The sequence below is a fragment of the Spea bombifrons genome, chromosome 1 (genome assembly GCF_027358695.1).
Source record: "Spea bombifrons isolate aSpeBom1 chromosome 1, aSpeBom1.2.pri, whole genome shotgun sequence".
In the NCBI taxonomy this organism is placed as follows: Eukaryota; Metazoa; Chordata; class Amphibia; order Anura; family Pelobatidae; genus Spea; species Spea bombifrons.
Window position 1 is genome coordinate 9,100,692 of NC_071087.1, and position 23,414 is coordinate 9,124,105.

General features: G+C 41.2%; 2 gene segments (V, D, J or C); both read left to right on the forward strand.

Annotated features, from left to right (window-relative positions):
- The first annotated feature begins 5,736 nt into the window (after positions 1–5,736).
- Positions 5,737–6,300, forward strand: LOC128474259 (immunoglobulin kappa variable 3-15-like). The segment is given in 2 exon segments: positions 5,737–5,791; positions 5,930–6,300. Coding segments are annotated over 2 exon segments (426 nt in total).
- An 11,625-nt stretch (positions 6,301–17,925) lies between these two features.
- On the forward strand, positions 17,926–18,492 carry LOC128474350 (immunoglobulin kappa variable 1-39-like). The segment is given in 2 exon segments: positions 17,926–17,980; positions 18,122–18,492. Coding segments are annotated over 2 exon segments (426 nt in total).
- The last annotated feature ends 4,922 nt before the right edge of the window (positions 18,493–23,414 follow it).

Here is a 23,414-nt window from a genome sequence, read left to right on the forward strand (position 1 = left end):
CGAATCACTAACACAGAATGTATATGCAAAGTCTGCAGTACTGCTACACAGCTTTTCCAAATCACAAAGCTACTTTTCTTTGAAACATTTTTTCTAAAAATAACTAACAGATAATCAACGTTAAACAAAACAGGTGCAAAACAGCGCAAACAAAATATTTGTAGAATATTGTGAAGTCACTATAAGTGTATCCCTCACACTAATAAAAATGAGTGCTGTCTACTAAAGGTCAAACTCCAAAAGTTGGCCCAAATTGGAGTGAATAAAAAAGGAAAATATATAAAATAAAAAAATGAAATATGATGCTTCCCAGGATTATCAATGTAACTATAAATCTGAAGAGGAAAGCTGAGAATCCTGAATCTCTGGAATCTAATCACCATACCTGGGAACATCTGGGTTCTGGCTACCCGGAGCCTACCCTTGAGGCACGAGGACAGCACCGGCCACTGATATCAGCACCGAAGTCTGGGGCATTTACGTTGATGTTGGGGGCATATATTTTTTTAGTTGTGCATATTTATAATGCTAGTTATAAGGGATGTATATTGAAGTTGAAGCATATATGGATGCAAGATATGTGACAGCTTGCAAGGCAATGTGGAGAATTTTTTAAATATAACTAGATCTTATGTCATTATAAGACTGGCTATCCACGTCGAGTAGTTGGTTTTCTTTGAGGAACATGCTGAGAAATCACAACAAATCATATTTTAAATACCCCTCTGTAACTGAAAATAAGCATTTTGGGCATTGAACAAAAGATGTGCTAAACCCATTAACACCATGACCAAATAAACCCAATCGCGGACTCATAACACATAATAGATCATATAAAATTTGGTTCTGATTGCCATCAAAGGTATAAATACATTTAGTGTTAAACACAAAAAAGCAGCACCAAACAAATTACCGTATTTGCTCGAATATAAGACAAGGTTTTTTTTCAGAGCAAATGCTCTAAAAATTATCCCTCATCTTATATTTGAGGTTGTCTTATAAGCGGACCTCAAATTGAGGTCTGACTTTAAGACTAAGATGCAGATCTCCCTCCTCTCTGGCAACCTCTGCTGGTGCCGACACTTCCGCCGGGGCTTCTATGACAGAGTGCCGGCGTGACATGACCTGTGCTCCATCATAGAAGCCCCAGTGGAAGTGCCGGCAGAAGCGGAGGTTGCATGCGCACATCGCACAGACATTCACTGGCTGTCCCCACTAGACATCAGGGAGTCTGAAGCATGGGGGATGCATTGGTAAGTCTGGGGGGGATAAGGCACTTCTGGGGGCAGAGTGGCATATCAGGGAGGGAGAGTGGCATATAGGGGGATATAAGGCTTATCTGGTGGCACAGTGGCATATAGGGGGTATAAGGCTTATCTGTGAGGCAGAGTGGCATATAAGGGGGTATAAGGCATATCTGGGGGGCACAGTGGCATATAGGGGGCATACGGCTTATCTGGGAGGCAGCGTTGCATATCTGAGGGGCAGAGTGGCATATAAGGAGATATAAGGCTTATCTGGGGGCCAGAGTGGCAAGCCTGGGAGCAGATGTGCATAACTGGGGGGCAGGTTGGCAAAGAAAATAAAAAATGCATTTTTCTCAGTCATAGTTTTTATTAAATATGAAAAATAGTTTACATTTGAAATAATATTTACTAGTAAAGCTTTTTCTTTTTTTCTAAATTAATATTCAAACTTTGGGGGGTCGTCTTATAATCGAGTAAATCCGGTAAAACATGTAATTAAAAAAAAGTTTACATAAGAAGGAGGTTTTCTTCATTTCTGTTCCTCTGCCTTTCTTATATTATATGTATAGTTCATAACATAATTGGGTCCTCAGGCATAAAAATAAGAAAAAATATACATAGAAAATATTTTTAATGCACCAAATATTATAAAGAAAGTAAAACTGTTATGCTGGAGTCTTCTGCTTTCTTAAATTTACCTCTGCCACCTGCCTGTGACCTCAGAGCTTGTAGCATCGTGATATAAGCCACAAGATCAAGACCCTCCAAGAGTAGCAGGTTGCTTCATTCTAACAGGTTTCACCAAAGAAATGGCTTTTTAAGAGCAAAAATGGCATGCCTATCATAGTCCACACATATAGAAATCCCACATATCATACAACTCCTAGAAATGTTCCAACATGGAACCTAAGGTGTTGGGGACTATAACACAATTAGCTACAGTATTAAGCCTCCCAGTCAAATACTGCAAATACAGAATATACAAAAAATATAAATGCTGAAGCGGACATCCCAAGACATTTAGGACAATACTCAGTTTCCATCTTTGTAAGAACAGTTTGGGGAAGACCCTTTTCTATTCCAGCATGACTGCGCCCCAGCGCACAAAACAAAGTTCATAAAGACGTGGTTGGATGAGTTTGGTGTGGAAGAACATGATCGGCACAGAGCCCTGACCTCAACACCATCGAACACCTTTAGGATGAACTGGTATGGAGATTGCGAGCTGGACCTTCTCGTCCAACACCAGTGCCTCAACTCGGAAATGCTCTACTGGATGAAGGGCCTAAAATTCCCACAGCAAACCTCTACTCTTCTGTGAATAATTTCCACACAATTTTGGAGGTTACTGGTGTTACAGCTGCAAGTGGAGGGACCAACTAGATATTAATGTCTCTGTATTTAGAATGCAATGTCATCAAAGTCCCTGTTGGTGTGATGGTCAGGTGCATACTTAAAGACTTTATTTTGGTAGCAGCAAAATTTGCTATAGTTAGGAAATGTAGAAGAACAACCATATTGCTTATAACTGAGGTGATTAAGGAACTTAATTCCACTAGGGATATAGAAGAAATGTTATATAGAAGCTCTTACGCATTGGCACATATGAGAAAGCCTGCAGTAGGTGGAAAAATGTTTCAATATAACATAGGAAAAGCAGTGGCGTCGCTACAGGGGGGCAAGGGGGGGCAATTGCCACCCCAGGATATTCCTTGCCCCCCCTGTTGCCCCCCGCCGAATTTGGAGCCACCCAGGACAGTCCCCTTGACTGCTAACGATGGCATGGTGCCGTCGCTAGCAGTCCCAGTCAGGTGCTAACGATGGCACCATGCCGTCGCTAGCATTATCTTACCTTGATGGAGGTCTGTGGACCCCCATCACCACCTACCCCGGCGATCTGCCCCTCACACTGAAGGGCATAACCGGGGCCACCCGATCCGGCCGGTGACGGCACGCGCAATGACGCGATGACGTCACCGCGCAACTTTATTAATAACTGACAATTGTCAGTTAAAGTGGTATGGGGGCATGCTGCTTAGATGCCTGTATCTCAGGCATCTAAGCAGCTACATACCCCCAACATATACCGTTGGAAAGGAAATTATCTCACCTTTCCAACGGTATATAGCGGTATATATATATATATATATATATATATATATATATATATATGTGTGTTTTTTCAGTGGTATGATTTAATGGTGGGAATTATTAATGCACCCCCCCCAGTTTGACTGTGGTATCTTGTGTGCCCCCCCTATATACTGTTTCTAGAGTCGCCACTGAGGAAAAGAAGAGAGAAATGTTAACAAATAATGGCAAACTGGAGAAAATGGAGAGCATCTGTGTACTAGAGAGAGTTCTAGAATATGTATTCTGATTCCTTGTTTCCTATGTGGGTGTTATATGTGTATGAGGGAAGTTTATTGTATGACTGTTTAACTTGATGTATGAAGGAAAAAGTATATAAACTGATGGCAAAATTTGCAATGTGCGTCTCTTGAAGTGCATACTAATTACCGTATTTGCTCGATTAGCAAATGCTCTGAAAAATACCCCTCGTCTTATAATCGGGGTCGTCTTATAATCAGACCTCAAATAGGTCTGACTATGAGACTAAGATCCAGATCCCCCGCAGCGCTGCAGGGGACCTGAATCCTCCTGTCTTATGCCCCCCCCAAACTTACCGGTGCTTCTGACTCTCTGGTGTGTAGCCGGGGCAGCATTTAGACGTCTACACGATTTGCGTAGACAACTTCCGCTGCATCCGGAAGGAGGTGCGGTTAGCAGCGGAGTTTGTCTGCGTCCATCGCGCAGACCTTCCCTGGCTGTCAGAGAGAATGGACGCAGACAACCCCCACTCACGTAGACGTCTACCTGCTGCCCCGACTAGTACACACCGGGGAATCACAAGCACCGGTAAGTTTTGGGGGGGGTTAAATGGGGGTCATAATGCATTTCTGTAGGCAGAGTGCTCTATGAAATGCCTTTTAACCTCCTTAATGCCACTCTGCCTCAAGAAATTGCTTTTAAACCTTCTATACGCCACTCTATCTCCTGAAATGCCTTATACCTCCCTGCTCCATAATATGCCTTTTAACCCCCTAAATGCCAGAGTGGCATATAGGGGTATAAGGCATTTCTGGAGGTAGAGTGGCACATATGGGGTCAAAAGGCATATCATGGGGCACAGTGGTATTTAGAGGGTTAAAAGGCATCTCATGGGGCACAGTGGTATTTAGAAGGTTAAAAGGCATATCATGGGCCCCGCCCAGTGGCATATACAGGGCATAAGGCATTTCTGGGGCAGAGTGGCAAGCCTGGGGCAGATGTGCATAACTGGGGGGGCAGGTTGGAAAATAAAATCAAATAAAAACAAAATATTTTTCTCAATCATAGCTTTATTTAAAAAAAATAGTTTACATGAATTAACATTTACTGGTAAAACTTTTTTCCTATAGGGTCATCTTATATTCAGACTTTTTCTTTTTTTTCCTAAATTAATATTCAGATTTTGGGGGGGTCGTCTGATAATCGAGCAAATTCGGTATTACATTGTATCCTTTGCGCTTTAGAAAATGAAACAGGAGAGTTTAAAAATAAAAATAATTTAAAAAAATAAAAAATTCTGATTACTTGTAAATTATAAGTTTGGGCAACTGACATTGATTGGTGAGACTGATCAATAATTAGTGTTTGAAAGTGATCAGTTAGTAATAGGAACCATTCACCTATCTAGTCTGCCCGTTGTCTCCTACTTCACAGACTCAGTCCTTGGTCTCGTCTAAGATTCAGGATAGCAATATGTCTCATAGGTATTTAAATCCAATTACCTTGCTAACCTCTTCCACCTTCTACTGGAACTTTATTCCACTTATCTACCACCCTACCCAGTAAAAAATCCTTACATTAGTAGTAGAAGCTAATACAGTAAGGGAACATACATCGGACGGGTATACGGCTCCTGAATCTAAGACAAGAAAAGACTGATTAAGGTCTAAGTCTTTATATCAGACTAGATGGGCCAAACAGTTCTTATCTGCTATCAAATTCTATGTGTCTACCCTGTGATACGGTGTTTACTGCCCCCTACTGGGGTCTGGGGGTAATTTTAATTTGTCATTCTATGTACAACCCTGTATGTTAGATAAATGTACCAAGGGGTCAGGGCTTTTCAGTAAAGAAAAATGTTTTAATTTCAGGTGAAAAATGGGAAAAGGTAAGTTTGATAAACTATTCTAGATTTAAACTAAACTACAAGCATCATTTCCCAGTATTCTAAAAAACAACTGAATGGAAAACGTCACGTCTCTTACATCTCTCGCTCGCTGCGCTGGGAAGAGTTTGTCACAGAGAAGGGATCGGTGACCCAGAACAATGTCATTTGCATGTCCCCTGTATTTACATATTTCAGTATCTCAGCTGTCACTGTATATAAGGTTCCTTGTACAGGAGAAATCTTATACCCTGTATATGATAATCCACAGACATGAAGATGGTCACTCCGAGCTTTCTCCTGTGGGGGCTTCTGCTTTATATTCAGGGTAAGGAGGTATTACTTATTACAGGATTGTATATAAAATAATCTCAAAAATACTTTGTTTCATTAAAAATATAAATAAATGTTATTATATTTGAGCTGATTGCTAGAGATCAAGAAATATAATTTTTACAACCCTCAGGATCCTGTGGACAGATTGTGATGACTCAGACTCCAGACTCTGTCTCTGTGTCACCAGGAGAACGCGTCACCATGACATGTAAAGCCAGTTCTGGTATTAGCAGCAGCCTGCACTGGTACCAACAGAAACCAGGACAACCTCCAAAGCTCCTGATCTATTCTGCCAGCAGCAGACACACCGGGACCCCAGAGCGGTTCAGCGGCAGCGGGTCAGGAACTGATTTCACTTTAACCATCAGCGGAGCGCAAGCAGAAGATGCAGCAGATTATTACTGTCAGCAGTATAACAGCTACCCTCTCACAGTGATACAGAGCCGTACAAAAACCTTCCTCTTCCATCTCTATTATATCATACAGAAAAAAAACCGCTGATAAAAATATTCTAAAGCTCAGCGCAGGTGTTTAGCCCCGAATCACTAACACAGAATGTATATGCAAAGTCTGCAGTACTGCTACACAGCTTTTCCAAATCACAAAGCTACTTTTCTTTGAAGCATTTTTTTCTAAAAATAACTAACAGATAATCAACGTTAAACAAAACAGGTGCAAAACAGCGCAAACAAAATAATGAATAGAATATTGTGAAGTCACTATAAGTTTGTCCTTCACACTAATAAAAGTGAGAGCTGCCAAGTTGGCCCAAATAGAAGCAAATAAAAAAGAAAATAAGTGGCGCACATATAAAATAAAAAAATGAAATATGATGCTTCTCAGGATTATCAATGTAACTAAAAATCTGAAGAGAAAAGCTGAGAATCCTGAATCTCTGGAATCTAATCACCATACCTGGGAACATCTGGGTTCTGGCTACCCGGAGCCTACCCTTCCGGGACGAGGACAGAACCGGCCACTGATATCAGCACCGAGGTCTGGGGCATTTACGTTGACGTTGGGGGCATATATTTTTTTAGTTGTGCATATTTATAATTATTGTGCATAATGTTTGTGCATAATATAATAATTAGAGTTATAAGGGATGTATATTGAAGTTGAGGCATATATGGATGCAAGGTATGTGGAGACTTTTTTAAATATAACTAGATCTTATGTCATTATAAGACTGGCTATCCACTTCCAGTAGTTGGTTTTCTTTGAGGAACATGCTGAGAAATCACAACAAATCATATTTTAACCCCTTAACGACAAAGCCCGTAAAATAGCTGTATCGCCAGCATTTTCGCCGCGTTCGGCGGCTTTGCAACATCCACGGAAGCTGACCGTGGATCCGGGGAGGAAAGCCCCCCCGGAAGAAAAATGGCCGCACCGATCATCAAAGATCGCGGCATCGACCGGCTAAAACAGCTTAGGAAGCAATCGGAATTGATTCCTAAGCATAAACTGTGTTGCTGACATGCCTCGATATTGAGGCATGTAGCAACACAACCCCCTACCCCGATAGCCTTGTGATTGCTCCCCGGGGCGTCAACAGCCGCCATACATTGTACGCCCGTTTTAAAAGCGTTTAGGAGGCGATCGCCTCCCAAACTTAAATGGTGTCGCTGGATGTCAGGAGGCATCCAGCGACACCAAACACTTACCTTTGGATGAGCTGTGACCGTTCCAGAGAGCGGTCACAGCCGCAGCTGCCGGTGTTCTTTGCCATCAAGATGGCGGCGGCCCGGGAAAAAAAACAATAAAGAAGAAAGAGTTCGCTAGATGGTCTCCAGACCCTCTAGAGAACTCTGGCTCCACTTGCAGGTTGAATACAGGTACTGCATTCAACCAAGCAAGTCAATGGAACCCAGCTTTCTAATCACTATGTGATTAGTAAAATATTAAAAAAAAAAAAAATATGGAATAAAAAAAATAAAAAAAAATGTGCTAACATTTAAAAATAATTATGCAGTGATGTCACTAGATGAACCATCCAGTACCAGCAAAATGTGTAAAAAAAATAAATAAAAAAAGTATTAAAATAATAAAATTAAAAAATAAAGTTTATTATTTTGAGCAAGTGCTAAAATTTCTCAAAAATCTCAACAAATAGTTAAAATAAAAGCACTTCAAATACCCAAGGCGTGTCTAATATAAAAAAAAAATGGCTGATGGGGTAAATTGGAGTGGCTGAGCTCAAAGATAGGGCATAGGTACTGACTGTCCAAAATGGAGAAAAAAAGCGCACTTCCCAAATGTGGCATTTTAAATCTCAAACAACCTGACAAACCCATGCATGTCGGGTATCACTGCACACAGGAGATGTTCCTGAACACATATTGGGGTGTTGTTTGACAGTGACATATACCAGAACCTGTATATCTATAACTAAAGTACAATTTGTGTGAAAAAAAAAATAAAAAAATTACTATTACAAAGTTTGACAAAGTGTAGTTCTATAATTGGTGCATGGAAAGGGTTAAAATAACAGCATTTGGAATACCCTGGGGTGTCTAGTTTTCAAAAATGTATGGTTTGAATGGGTTAAATTGAGTTAACCGGCTTCAAATATATTCCAAAGAGGAGATGGAGACAGACTGACCAGATTTGTTTAAAAAGATTTGGAAATCATAAAACGCTGCTTGTACTTATTGCCCTATAACTTACAAAAAACAGCAAAAAAACATAAAAACATTGGGTATTTCTTAACTCAGGACAAGTAGTAGAATCTATTTAGCTAGTTTTTTTACTTGCTTTTTTAGGTGAGTAAAAGATTTTTCAAATAAAAGTCATAAAATGTGTTTTTTTTCAATTTTCCACCATGTTTTTTTTATTTTTTTTTATAGTAAATAAGATGATACGATCAAAATAATGGTATCTGAAGAAAGCCCATCTTGTCCTGAAAAAAACAATATATAACTTATGTGGGTACACTAAATGGGTGAGGAGAAAATTACAGCTGAACACAAGCATCACAAAAGTGTCAAAACAGCCTCGGTCCCACAGGGTACAAAACGAAAAATGAGCCCGGTCCTTAAGGGGTTAACAATAGAAAATTAGACCTTTCATACAAAAATTGCGTTTATTCAGGAAACACATTTTCTACAATCTAAGCACCCCTCCCTTTCTAACAAATACTTTCAATCGGCCTTTTTTGCCAACTCCCCGAATTCCAAAACGAAAGGGGTAGCCATTCTGATTCATAAAGATGTTCCCTTGCAGCCGTTGGAGGTCTGGAGGGATCCGGAGGGCCGATATATTTTCCTGAAATGTTACATAGGTACCCAAAAATTCACTCTGGTCAATGTCTATGCCCCGAATAAATCCCAAATTACCTTCTTTAAGCATGTTCTGAACCATTTGGCAGATTTTCAGGAAGGCGCGACGTTGTTAGGGGGGGGACTTTAACATGACCTTCAATCCACTCCTTGATTGCTCGGCGCGGGTCTCTCACATCCCTTATTCCAGTATTAATTCGATCAAAAGGCGCCTTTTATTAAATCAACTGACGGATACGTGGCGGGCCCAGCATCCCTCGGACTTAGACTACACGTACTACTCACCAGTGCATGACAGGCATACTAGAATTGATTATTTTTTCTTATCTCACCATAATTTAGGTTCCCTTCTTTCTTCCGAAATCGGCACGGCGACAATTAGTGATCACGCTCCTATACACGTCTCCCTGGATATCACGTCCTTGCCCTCTAGGACTTGGTCCTGGAGGCTTAATGAAAATCTAATTGACAATCCCCACAACGTCTCCTCCCTCACTGAACACCTACGACTCTATTTTAACGACAATATTTCTCCCGAGGTCGATTTCCCGACCATTTGGGAAGCACACAAAACTGTCATCCGGGGCCACCTTATTAGAATGGGTACTGAACGAAAAAGACTAGAACGGGCTAGGATACTCTCGCTCTCCCAACAATTGGCTCGATTGGACGCACAACACAAGGCTACTCGGTCCCCTGATGTCCTTTTACAAATACAATCGCTTCGTATCTCTCTGGCCTCCCTGTTAAATGACAAAGTTAGGAGACAATTCTTACTGACCAAAAGTTACTTTTACGAATTAGGTAACAAGCCTGGAAAGTTATTGGCCAGGGCGTTGAGGGCTAAACGATCTTCCACTTTTATCCCCAAAATCCGGGACGCCTCGGGTACTCTCCACCATCGCACTGATAAAATAGCTGAGACATTTTATCACTACTATCATTCCCTCTACAACCTCTCTCCGCCAGGTGGGCCTCCTTCGTCAATGTCTCAGTCTATAGATTCTTATTTAATGAAACATCTCCACAAACGTATTTCAGTCGCGGATAGGTCCGCTTTGGACGCACCCATTCAACTGGCAGATGTCGCCGCGGCTCTCAAGGCGCTGCCGTCAGGGAAGTGTCCTGGGCCCGATGGCTTTACCCCGCTATATTATAAGAAATTGCTGCCGGTCCTCGGCCCGCACCTGGTCACTTTGTTTAGGTCCCTCGCGGCGGGCACTCCGCTCCACCCTCATAGCAATTCTGCTCACATCACGGTCATTCCGAAACCTGACAAAGACAGGGAACACTGCGGCAATTACCGCCCGATTTCACTCATCAACACAGACCTCAAGATCCTTGCGAAAATTTTAGCCACCAGATTACAACCGCTTATTCCAGGCCTGATTCACTTTGACCAAGTTGGGTTTGTCCCAGGGAGGGAGGCTAGGGACAATACTATAAGGGCCTTGGATCTCCTCACCCTTATCCGTTGTCGGGGGGGCCCTTCTTTGTTGGTCTCCACGGACGCGGAGAAGGCATTTGACAGGGTGGCCTGGCCCTTTTTATTTGGTGTTCTCAGGAAATTGGGTGTGGGTCCCCTTTTTTATAATTTAGTCTCCTCCTTATACGCTCATCCTACTGCAAGGATTAGAGTAAACGGAACTCTGTCTGCGCCGGTGATAATTTCCAACGGTACCAGGCAGGGTTGTCCCCTTTCCCCCCTGCTCTTCATCCTCTCCTTGGAGCCATTGGCCAACGCCATTCGTGCCGACACCTCTATTAGAGGTATTGAGGTGGAGGGGGTCTCTCATAAGATCTCCATCTATGCGGACGACATTTTATTTACCTTATCTGACCCTTTGCTTTCCCTGGATCACGTGGTTGCCGCTTTAAAACTCTTTCACGAGGTCTCCAATTTCAAAATAAATATGCAAAAGTCGGAGATACTTGGTCTTAACATCCCATCTTCCATGCAAATTCAGCTTAGAAGTAAATTCCCTTTTCGTTGGCAATTGACATCCATCAAGTATCTTGGTATTTATCTCTCCAAGGATGTCGGTGAACTGGCCTCTCTTAACTATTATGCCTTGTTATCCGCTGTCCGTGGGGACCTCCGACGATGGGCCTTCCCTCATGTATCTTGGTTCGGGCGTATGGGTATAATAAAAATGAACATCTTGCCGCGATTCCTATACCTTTTTCAATCGCTCCCGATTTTTCTCCCCAAGTCATTTTTTGCAACGTGCCGTAGAATGTTTACCAAATTCATCTGGGATAAGAAACCAGTACGTCTGTCATACCACCATCTCTCCAGGCCACGTCTTCAAGGGGGCATGGGCTTACCTGACCTGGAAAAGTATTGGGTTTCATCTCACCTCCGCAGGGTGGTGGAGTGGACTCTGCACTCCAATAAGCCATGGATTCAGATCGAGAACTCACTCTTCTCGGTCGATATCGCGGCTATCCCGTGGATCCGGAAACAATTCCGGACCCCTTGCATGCCCCGCCACCCTACCGTCTCCTCGACCCTTCGAGTGGTCTCCCGGCTCCATTCTCAGGGCTCCGTGTTGCCTTTCCCTAGTCCTCTGTTCCCGATCACGGATAACCCAGAATTCCCTCCTGGCTTGCGTAATCCTACCATTAAACCACTCTTGCCAGCTGGGTCTGGGGTTCTTCGGTTGTCTCATGTGGTCGCTGACGGACGCCTCCGTCCGCTGCCTGCCCTTGCACGTTGACCACCCCCCCCGCCTCTCCTGACCTTTTTTTATTGTCAATTGCGCCACTTTCTTTCCCCACTACTCACTGACGCGTCTTTTCAGAGGCCACTTACACCACTAGAGACGCTATGTGAGGCCACTGACGAACCCGCTCACCTTTTATCCAGGTTATACGCTCTCTTGGTCACGTCGCGCCTTCCTGATAAGCCCTATTACTTCCGATTGTGGGAACATGATCTAAACCAAGCCTTCTCTCTGGAGGAATGGGATTCCATGGTCCTTCTGACGCAGAGGGGCTCCATTTCCAGTAAGACGCAGGAAACTGCTTTCAAATTGTTATCCAGGTGGTACAGACTGCCTGTGGACCTGCACCGCTTTTTCCCTCAAGTCTCGCCCATGTGTTGGAGGTGCGACCTGGCTCTGGGTACATACCTTCACATATGGTGGGAATGTTCGCTGATCCGGCCTTTCTGGGACAGGGTGGGGGAAGTCATCAGGGAAGTGTGTGATCCTGACCTTCGGCTCACCCCTGCGCTGGTTCTGCTTCAACACACTGCACAATCCTTTGGTTCATACAAACGTTCGCTTTCCTTTCATCTCATTAATGCGGCCAGAACCGTTATTCCCAGATATTGGCGCTCGGCTCGCCAACCTCCTATAGAGGCTTGGGTTCGACAAGTAGTGTATATTTGCAACATGGAGGATCTGGTCTCCACAGCCAAGGGCCGGGGTTACAACAACGATTTAAAGTGGCTCCTCTGGAACCAATTTCTCTTGTCCCCCCGTTTCACCACTATTCTACGCTGCCAACCCCCATCTCTCCCCTGATTTGTGTTCTGGGAGCCGTACACACGCTCCGGATCTCCTGGCCTCCATGGTCCTCTCCGTCCCTTTTCTCAACTCATACCTGTGCTGGTACTCTCGTTCCATTGGCCCTACCATGACTTACCTTGTTGTCATTCTCTTTGTATCGCCGAGCCGCCCGCCTGTACCGCCTTCCCTCTCCCTCTCCCCTTATTTTGTTCGCCTTCTCCCTCCTTTTGTTACTTTGGTTCTCATGCCCCCGCTTCCAGGGCATTTACCTTGGATTACACTGTGGGGTTGTCTTCTCTCGCTCACTGTGCTTTCCCATCTGAATTTTGCAGTTGTCTGAGGGACCTCATCCCTCCTCGAACGGTTTCTAACCTGGGGGTAGTGTTCTTTTACCGTTCTGTTCTTTTACCTGTTCTTTTACCGTGTTGTTCTTTGGTTACTTGCTCATTTCTCATTTAGCCCTCTGGTCTGCTACAATGGCTGATATCTGGCTACCGTATTGTTCTGTATCTTCCTCTCACCAATGTAATGTACTTACTTTGCCACTTTTGTGGCTTGTATACTATGTACCGAGGTTCTTATGTACGTTCTCTTTGTACTTTTATCTGACATCTTGCTGTATTACTTGTCATTGTACTGTTATAAATAAATGAGACTTGAAAAAAAAAAAAAAAAAAAACAATAGAAAATTAGTTCACAGAGGGTCTGTCCAGACCCTCTTGAGAACTCTCTCAGGTACTGCATCCAACCATGCAAGGTCAATGGAGCCCAGCTCACTAATCAGAGTAAAACATTTTTTTTTATTTTTTTTTAAATTATTGTTCAAAATTTTTTACAAAAATTAAAAACATATGGTAACATGTAAAAATCCCCACTGTCACCAAAAACAAAAAGGTTTTAATAAGCAAGTCCTACAAATCTTTATCTTCACAAAAATTCCAGCACGGAAAGAGTTAAAATATTGGCATTATAAATGCCCATAGGGTATCTAGTTGTATGAAATGTATGACTTGATGGGGTAAATTGAATTGGCTGGGTTCAAAGATGTCCCAAATATGGGACATGGGGGCAGTAGGATCAGATGTCTAAATGGCAAAAAAATACACACCTCACAAAGGCGGCCTTTTACCTCACAAATAACCCAACAAACCCATGCATGGGGGGTATCACTGCGTTCAGGAGATGTTACTGAACACATATTGGGGTGTTGTTTGACACGGACATATACCAGGAGCGATAAATTCATACCTGAAGTACAACGTGTGTGAAAATACAAAAAAAAATTACTACCATAAAGTTTGACAAAGGCTGGTGGTAAAATCAGTGCATAGAAAGGGTTAAAATACCAGCATTTCCTTGGGGTGTCTAGTTTTTAAAAATATATGATTTGATGGGGTAAATTGCATTGGCCAGCTTCAAAGATACCCGAAATGGCACATGGGGGGAAGAATTACCAGATGGTTTTGAAATAGCAAAACGCTACCTGTACTTATTGCCCCATAACGTGCAGAAAAAAGCAAAAAAACATAAAAACATTGGGTATTTCTAAACTCAGGACAAATAGTAGAAACTATTTAGCAGGTTTTTTCATTAGTTTCTGCAGATGAGAAAAAAAGTGAGAAAAAGTAATTTTTTAACAAACAATACCCATATTTTATCATTTTTTATAGTAAATTAGATAATATGATAAAACTAATGGTATCTAAAGAAGTGGGAGCACAAAATGAGAAAGAAGAAAATCACAGCTAAACAGCAACACTAAAAAATGTTAAAAGAGCCATTGTCCCACAATATACTACGAGTTAGAACCCCTATTGTCCTTAAGGGGTTAAATACCCCTCTGTAACTGAAAATAAGCATTTTGGGCATTGAACAAAAGATGTGCTAAACCCATTAACACCATGACCAAATAAACCCAATCGCAGACTCATAACTCATAACAGATCATATAAAATTTGGTTCTGATTGCCACCAAAGCTATAAATACATGTAGTGTTAAACACAAAAAAGCAGCACCAAACAAATTACCGTATTTGCTCGAATGCTCTAAAAATTATCCCTCGTCTTATATTCGAGTTCTGACTTTAAGACTAAGATGCAGATCCCCCTCCTCTCTGGCAACCTCTGCTGGTGCCGACACTTCCGCCGGGGCTTCTATGACGGAGTGCCGGCGTGACACGACCCGTGCTCCATCATAGAAGCCCCAGTGGAAGTGCCGGCAGAAGCGGAGGTTGCATGCGCCCATCGCACAGACATCCACTGGCTGTCCCCACTAGACACCACGGTGTCTGAAGCACGAGTGACAAGTCTGGGGATGTATTGGTAAGTCTGGGGGGGCAGAGTGGAATATGGGGGATATAAGGCATTTCTGGGGGCAGAGTGGCATATCAGGGAGGGAGAGTGGTATATAGGGGGATATAAGGCTTATCTGGTAGCACAGTGGCATATCTGAGGGGCAGAGTGGCATATAATGAGATATAAAGCTTATCAGGGGGCCAGAGTGGCAAGCCTGGGAGCAGATGTGCATAACTGGGGGGGCAGGTTGGCAAAGAAAATAAAAACAAAAAATGCTTTTTTCTCACTCATATTTTTTATTAAATATGAAAAATAGTTTACATTTGAAATAATATTTACTAGTAAAGCTTTTTCTTTTCTTCTAAATTAATATTCAAATTTGGAGGGGTCATTTTATAATCTATCAAATCTGGTAAAAAAACATAATTACATTTTTTTTTACAAAAAAATTAGGTTTTCTTCATTTATGTTCCTCTCCTTTTCTTATATTATATGTTTAGTTCATAACATAATTATATTTTTAATGCACCAAATATTATAAAGAAAGTAAAACTGTTATGCTGGAGTCTTCGGCTTTCTTAAATCTACCTCTGCCACCTGCCTGTGACCTCAACCCTCGTGATATGAGCCACTGTTCAAGATCAAGACCCTCCAAGAGCAGCATGTCGCTTCATTCTAACAGGTTTCACCAAAAAAATGGCTTTTTAAGAGCAAAAATGGCATGCCTACCATAGTCCACACATATAGATATCCCACATATCATACAACTCCTAGAAATGTTCCAACATAGAACCTAAGGTGTTTGGGACTATAACACAATTAGCTACAGTATTAACCCTCCCAGACAAATACTGCACATACAGAATATACAAAAAATATAAATGCTGAAGGGGGCCATACCAAGACATTTAGGACAATACTCAGTTTCCAAATTTGTGAGAATAGTTTGGGGAAGACCCTTTTCTATTCCAGCATGACTGCGCCCCAGCGCACAAAACAAGGGCCATAAAGACATGGTTGGATGAGTCTGGCCACTACCCAGGGCGTCAGTTTAGGAGGTGATCAACAATGCCGAGGTATTCAGTGACAAATTGCCACCCCATGACGTGCAAATAATCAAGTTGTAAAAGTTTGCCAGAGGGTCTCTCCAGACCCTCATGAAAAACACTGGCTCTCCTTGTAGGTTGAATACAAGTACTGCATTGAACCATGCAAGTCAATAGAGCCCAGCTTTCTAATTACAATGTGATTACTAAAATATTTTAAAAGTAATAAAAAAAATGGAAAAAAATAAAAATAGCTAAAAAATAAAATAAAATATGGTAACATTTAAAAACTAATTATGCAGTGATGTCACCATCAGGGGAACCATCCAGTTCCAGCAAAATGTTAAAAAAAAGTTTATTACCGTATTATGAGCAAGTGCTAAAAATAAAATAAAAAAAAAATCACTGTATCTTCCCAAAAATCTTGACATTGAAAGAGTTCAAATAAAAGCATTTCAGATACCCAAGGGGTGTCTAATTGAAAAAATGAATGTGGGGGGTTCTGCTTTTTATGGTTAGCAGTTTTTTCAATTAGTTTTTTTGGATGAGTAAAAGATTTTTCTAATAAAAGTGTTTTTTTTATTTTTCATCATATTTTATTTATTTTTTATTTATGATTAGATGATTTGATCAAAAAAATTGTATCTGAAAAAAGCCCTTCTTGTCCTGAACAATATATTTATAACTTGTGTGGGTTCACTAAATGGGTGAGGAGAAAATTACATCTAAACACGAGTACTGCAAAAGTGTTAAAACAAAGGATAAAAAAAATAAAAAAAACTGCCTGGTCCTTAAGGGGTTAAAATCACTTTAAATATTTGTCTATCATATCCCCCTCTCGTCCCTCCTCCAAGCAATACGTATTGGGATCCCTTTTTCCAAATAATTTTTATCCTGCAAACCATTCACCCTCTCTAGAGTGTCAATAAATGGGAAGAAAATACAAATTTGTCACCTTACACATATCAAAGCCCCCTTCCCTCATATGTATAAATAAAATGTGTAAAAAACAATCAGCAATTGATATAAGTAAACTTTTTGTATTTTTTTATTTAAAAAATGAAGCTGATGACCTCCAGTGGACTACATGACCCACAGCCAAAATGGTAAAGAGCGTCATCACATCTGTAACCGGGAAATGCATCGGCACCAGAGGTAAAAAAAATCATGTTTCATTCATAAAATGATGACATTCTTTCATAAAATGAATCTCTATTGTATTAGGAAGTTTTACTTTACTACGAGGGTGGTGGGTAGGTGGAACAACCTTCCAGTAGAACCGGTAGAATCTTATATAGTGAGGGAATTTAAACATACATTGGACGGGTATATGGCTCCTGAAGCTAAGATAAGAGGAAGTATTGATTAAGGTTTAAGTCTTAATATCAGGAAAAATGGGCAGACTAGATGGGCCAAACAGTTCTTATCTGTTATCAAATTCTATGTGTCTACCCTGTGATACGGTGTTTACTGCCCCCTACAGGGGTTTGAGGGTAATTTTTATTTGTCGTTCTATGTACAACCCCATTTATGAGATAAATGTACCAAGGGGTCAGGGCTTTTCAATAAAGAAAAATGTTTTAATTTCAGGTGAATAATAGGAAAAGGTAAGTTTGATGCCACATTCATGAAGACAGAATTAAAGAACAACAAATTGGAAAATCAGCCATATTTAAAGAAAATCAGGAGAAAATAAAAAGAAGAACATGCATTTTATTGAGTATCTATATTAATAAACTATTCTAGATTTAAACTAAACTATAAGCATCATTTCCCAGTATTCTAAAAAAGTGAATGGAAACGTCACGTCTCTTACATCTCTCGCTCACTGCGCTGGGAAGAGTTTGTCACAGAGAAGGGATCGGTGACGCAGAACAATGTCATTTGCATGTCCCCTGTATTTACATATTTCAGTATCTCAGCTGTCACTGTATATAAGGTTCCTTGTACAGGAGAAATCTTATACCCTGTATATGATAATCCACAGACATGAAGATGGTCACTCCGAGCTTTCTCCTGTGGGGGCTTCTGCTTTATATTCAGGGTAAGGAGGTATACTTATTACAGGATTGTATATAAAATAATATAAATAATACTTTGTTTCCTTAACAATATAAATAAATGTTATTATATTTGAGCTCATTGCTAGAGATCAAGAAATATTATTATTTTTTACAACCCTCAGGATCCTGTGGACAGATTGCGGTGACTCAGACTCCAGACTCTGTCTCTGTGTCACCAGGAGAACGCGTCACCATGACATGTAAAGCCAGTTCTGGTATTGGCAACTACCTAAACTGGTACCAACAGAAACCAGGACAACCCCCAAAGCTCCTGATCTATCGTGCCAGCAGCAGACAGACCGGGACCCCAGAGCGGTTCAGCGGCAGCGGGTCGGGAACTGATTTCACTTTAACCATCAGCGGAGCGCAAGCAGAAGATGCAGCAGATTATTACTGTCAGCAGGGTATCAGCTACCCTCTCACAGTGATACAGAGCCGTACAAAAACCTTCCTCTTCCATCTCTATTATATCATACAGAATAGAAACCGCTGATAAAAATATTCTAAAGCTCAGCACAGGTGTTTAGCCCCGAATCACTAACACAGAATGTATATGCAAAGTCTGCAGTACTGTTACACAGCTTTTCCAAATCACAAAGCGACTCTTCTTTAAAACTTTTCTAAATATACCTAACAGATAATCAATGTTACTATAAATCTGGACAGAAAAGCTGAGAGTCCCGAATCTCTGGGGTATAATCACTGCAGTCATTCATTTTAAGAGTTAACCTGGCTGACCGTACATGACTGACGACGTGATAAAGCTGGCAAAACAATTCATTTATTGGAATATATAAGCTGGTTGCGAGTAAAAATCTGCCCCTTGGCCCCCGACAGCCTGTAACCTGTGCAAATATATATTTCCACTTACCGTTAACCCCTTTCCTGCCATCTAAACCTTGCTGGCAACGTAGACCTTGCAGCCATCCATATAGCTTATGAGTAAGTTCACTACAAGCGATCACAGGTGAAATATTTCTGTCGTGTGGTGGTGTCGCCATCTTCCCTCCCTCATACAGAACTGTTGCATGTTTAACCCTTTAAGGATACAGTTTTATTACATTAGTTTCCATTTAAAGACACAGAGGGTATTTTGCTGTATATTATGGTTCCATTGTTATTCCCCCTTCTCTCATTTATTGTACCCACAGAAAAATTATTTTTTTCAGGAAAATTAGGGCTTTCCTCTGAAACCATTCTCATTTATATACTCTATAATTTAATAGGAACATGAAAGGACAAAAAAACTATTTTTAACAGTATTGCAATGAGTTCTTTCTACCGAGACTCAAGCTGGAAGCCGCGTATTAGATACATTTACTAAGGGCGTCAGGGCTTTCACGTAAAATAGTGGTTTTCATTAAAGGAAAAAAAGTAAGTTTAATGTCACATTCATGAAGGCAGAAAACCATGTTTATTGAGGAAAAGTATAAAACCATTGCGGGAGACTAAATGCAGCGTTCTAATACACATCTACGAAGAGTTGGGTTCAGAGTCAGAGGAGCCTTTCATAGATTTTCTACTTTTTGGCTCCCACAAGATCACCAACCGCATCATCATCAACATCACAGCGCATGCAAATATCTACCCCTGAAGAGTGTTGGGCCCTGGACAGTTGCCCCGTTTTTAGCATTACAGATGGGTTCTTTTTCCCTGTAATAAAAAAGGAAAGCGAGCATATCAATACAGATTCTGGGGTGCTGCTGAAATAAATAATATAAACATACAACAGAAATGTGATCAATGCTATTTAGAAATGTTTTGCTTAAGTATAATGTAATCCCTCAACATGTATGACTGCGATACACGAATTGTGTGACTGAGTGCTGTGAGTTATGGTCTCAGTTGAGGAGTGCGCTAAGGTGAGTGCAGTACACCCAGTCACTCAATTAGCAAGTGTGCACTCCAGGGCAAAGTGAGCTGGCAAAGGTAATTTCTTCACACCTGACCCCTGGCCCCTGGGGGAGTGGGGTCCCCCAGGGGCCAGGTGCGAAGATATTACCTTTACCAGCTCACTTTGCAGAAGAATGAGTCTATGAGACTTGATGATGTCATATCTAGCACTTCCGATTCAGACACGTTGGGTCTGCAGCAGCTTCTACACCAGACCACGAGGGAATGCAGCCCCCCTCAGAAAAAAGGTAGGGGGTGTTATTGGTGCCGGTGGAGACGAAACAGCGGTTTATGGGAACATGGCAGGGGCTGGGATTACATGGCAGGGCCTAGGGAGGATAATGCAGGGACAGGTGGGGATATAGTAGGGGCTGTGGGGGTTTGTGCTGACCTATTGCTTTGTTTTGTGTATATATTGGACATTATGTTTTTAGTAGCAACCTGGGAATCTGAATATGTATGCCTTTTATGTTTTCTAGGCTCTCCCCCTCTGTATATTTGTTTGTGGTGCATATTTATTAGTACATTTTTAAGGGATGTCATTGTGCAAGTTGAATGAGAGTAACAGTAACGGTTATGTTTATGAAGTTGAAGCATATAATGATGCAAAGTATGTTACAGCTTGCAAGGCAATGTGGAGACTTTTTCCCACCAAATAAATAGATCGCATGCCGTTATTAGACTGATTTACTCATTTAAAAACCTCTCGTTAACTCAAAAAAAAGCCTTTTGAGCATTAAATATGTGCTAAACCTGTTAACAACATGACCAAATAACCACAATCATGGACTCATAACACATAATAGATCATATAAAATTTAGTTCTGGTTGACACCAAAGCAATAAACAATAAAGAGCAACACAAAACAAATTAAAAAACATAATTAAAAGGACATTAAGACTTTAAGATCATCAGTGTTGTTCACTTCACCTGTCAGCGGTCAGAATGTTATGGCCGATCATTGTATAGTCCAATGGTAAACCTCCGCTGATGGGGACTATAACACAATGAGCTACAATATTAAACCTCCCAGTAAAATTGTACACAGACAGTATATACAAAAAATACAAATGCTGAAGGGGACATACCAAATTATTTTGGACAATACTATGCATCCAACTTTGTGGGACTAGTTTGGGGAAGACCCTTTTCTATTCCAGCATGACTGTGCCCCCCAGTGCACAAAGCAAGGTCTATAAAGACATGGTTGGATGAGCTAGATGTGGAAGAACTTGACCGGCCGCACAGAGCCCTGACCTCAACTCCATCCAACACCTTTGGGATGAACTTGAACGGAAATTGCGAGCCGGGTGTCTCGTCGAACATCAGCGCCTGACCTCACAAACGCTCTACTGGATGAATGGGCACAGAAACTCTCCAAAATCTTGTGGAAACTCTACCCAGAAGAGTGGAAGCTGTTATAACTACAAAGGGGGGGCCAACTATTTAAAATGCAATGTCATAAAAGTCCCTGATGGTGTGATGATCAGGTGCATTTGTTATGTTTATGAAATGGAGAAAAGCAACCAAACCACTTATAATTGAGATGATTAAGGAACTTAATTCCATCAGGGACATAGAAGAAATGTTACATAGAAGCTCTTACACATTGGCACATATGAGAAAGTCTGCAGTAGTTGTGAAAACCTTTACCATAACATAGGAAAATAAGAGAGAATTGTTAAGAAATAGTCTGTGTACTAGAGAGAGTTTTAGAATATGTATTGTGTTTCCTATGTGGGTGTTACACGTCTACGTGGGAAGTACATTGTTTAACATGATACATCACGGAAAAAAGTAATGTGGATCCCTTGAAGTGGAAACTAACTATTATCCTATTATTTTTTACATGTACATTTTGAAAATGAAAAACATGAAACTGAAAGTGGCTGTCAAAATGAGCAGATGATTGCTATTGGTCAGGAATGATCAGTCTACTCTTGATGGGCTCTGCAGCAGTTTGACTTCCAAGTCAGTGCTGCTGAAGATTGTTATTTTTTCCCCCTTTTTTAACACTATTAATGCTGGTGCTCCATACAGACACAGAATTGACTGTGATTATTCCCTGGTGTTAATGCTGCAGAATCAGCGAATGGAGAATAGAGTGATCATGCAGTAAAGGAGGATCAGGGACACAAGAAAGGTAATTATTTTTCCATGGAACTGCCTTCTGCATCTGGGATGTGATGGGGGAAACTTAAATGATTGCTCCCCCAGGTTGGGGGGCTCTGTCTCTGTTACTAGTCTGCCTGGAACTCCTGTGCCCTCCCGATTAACAAACTTAATTTTTTTTAACCTATGAAACGAAATATTTTTTAACCTATGACACACCAGGTCACTAGTTCTTTACGGACATCTTTTCATGATGTACCTGGTGCATCATTGGTCGTGAAGGGGTTAAACTACATTTTATGTTTCAGGTTAGGCCATTTGTGCTTTCATTCAACTCGCAGGCCCTTGCCTGAAACAGTTACAGTTGCGGCACAGATATGCCCTCACAAACATGCAAGTATTACAACACAATTCAATAGAAACGTAAACTTTGAAGGGAATAAGAACTATTCGCCTATCTAGTCTGCCCCTTTCCTCATACTTCTTGGTCTCTTCTTAGATTCAGGATAGCAATATGTCTACCTAATATGTATTTAACCTCTGCCTCTTCTGCTGGAAGTTTATTCCACTTATCTACCACCCTACCCAGTAAAAAATCCTTACATCACATCTAAGCCTCTGACTTTCTAGTTCTACATTGTGACATCTTATTGCATACTTTGTTAAATCACTTTATTTGTCTGTCATTTCTGATACATAGGAAAATGTAAGTTTGATGACAGAAAATGAAAAAACAACATATTGGAAAAACAGCCACGCAGAACAATGTCATTTGCATGTCCCCTGTATTTACATATTTCAGTATCTCAGCTGTCACTGTATATAAGGTTCCTTGTACAGGAGAAATCTTATACCCTGTATATGATAATCCACAGACATGAAGATGGTCACTCAGAGCTTTCTCCTGTGGGGGCTTCTGCTTTATATTCGGGGTAAGGATGTATACTTATTACAGGATTGTATATAAAATATCTATATAATACTTTGGTTCCTTAAAAATATAAATAAATGTAATATTTGAGCTGATTGCTAGAGATCAAGAGATATTATTATTTCTTACAATCCTCAGGATCCTGTGGACAGATTGTGATGACTCAGACTCCAGACTCTGTCTCTGTGTCACCAGGAGAACGCGTCACCATGACATGTAAAGCCAGTTCTAGTATTGGCAGGGCATTAGCCTGGTACCAACAGAAACCAGGACAACCCCCAAAGCTCCTGATCTATTATGCCAGCAGCAGATACACCGGGACCCCAGAGCGGTTCAGCGGCAGCGGTTTTGGAACCGATTTCACTTTTACCATCAGCGGAGCGCAAGCAGAAGATGCAGCAGATTATTACTGTCAGCAGGGTTACACCCCTCTCACAGTGATACAGAGCCGTACAAAAACCTTCCTCTTCCATCTCTA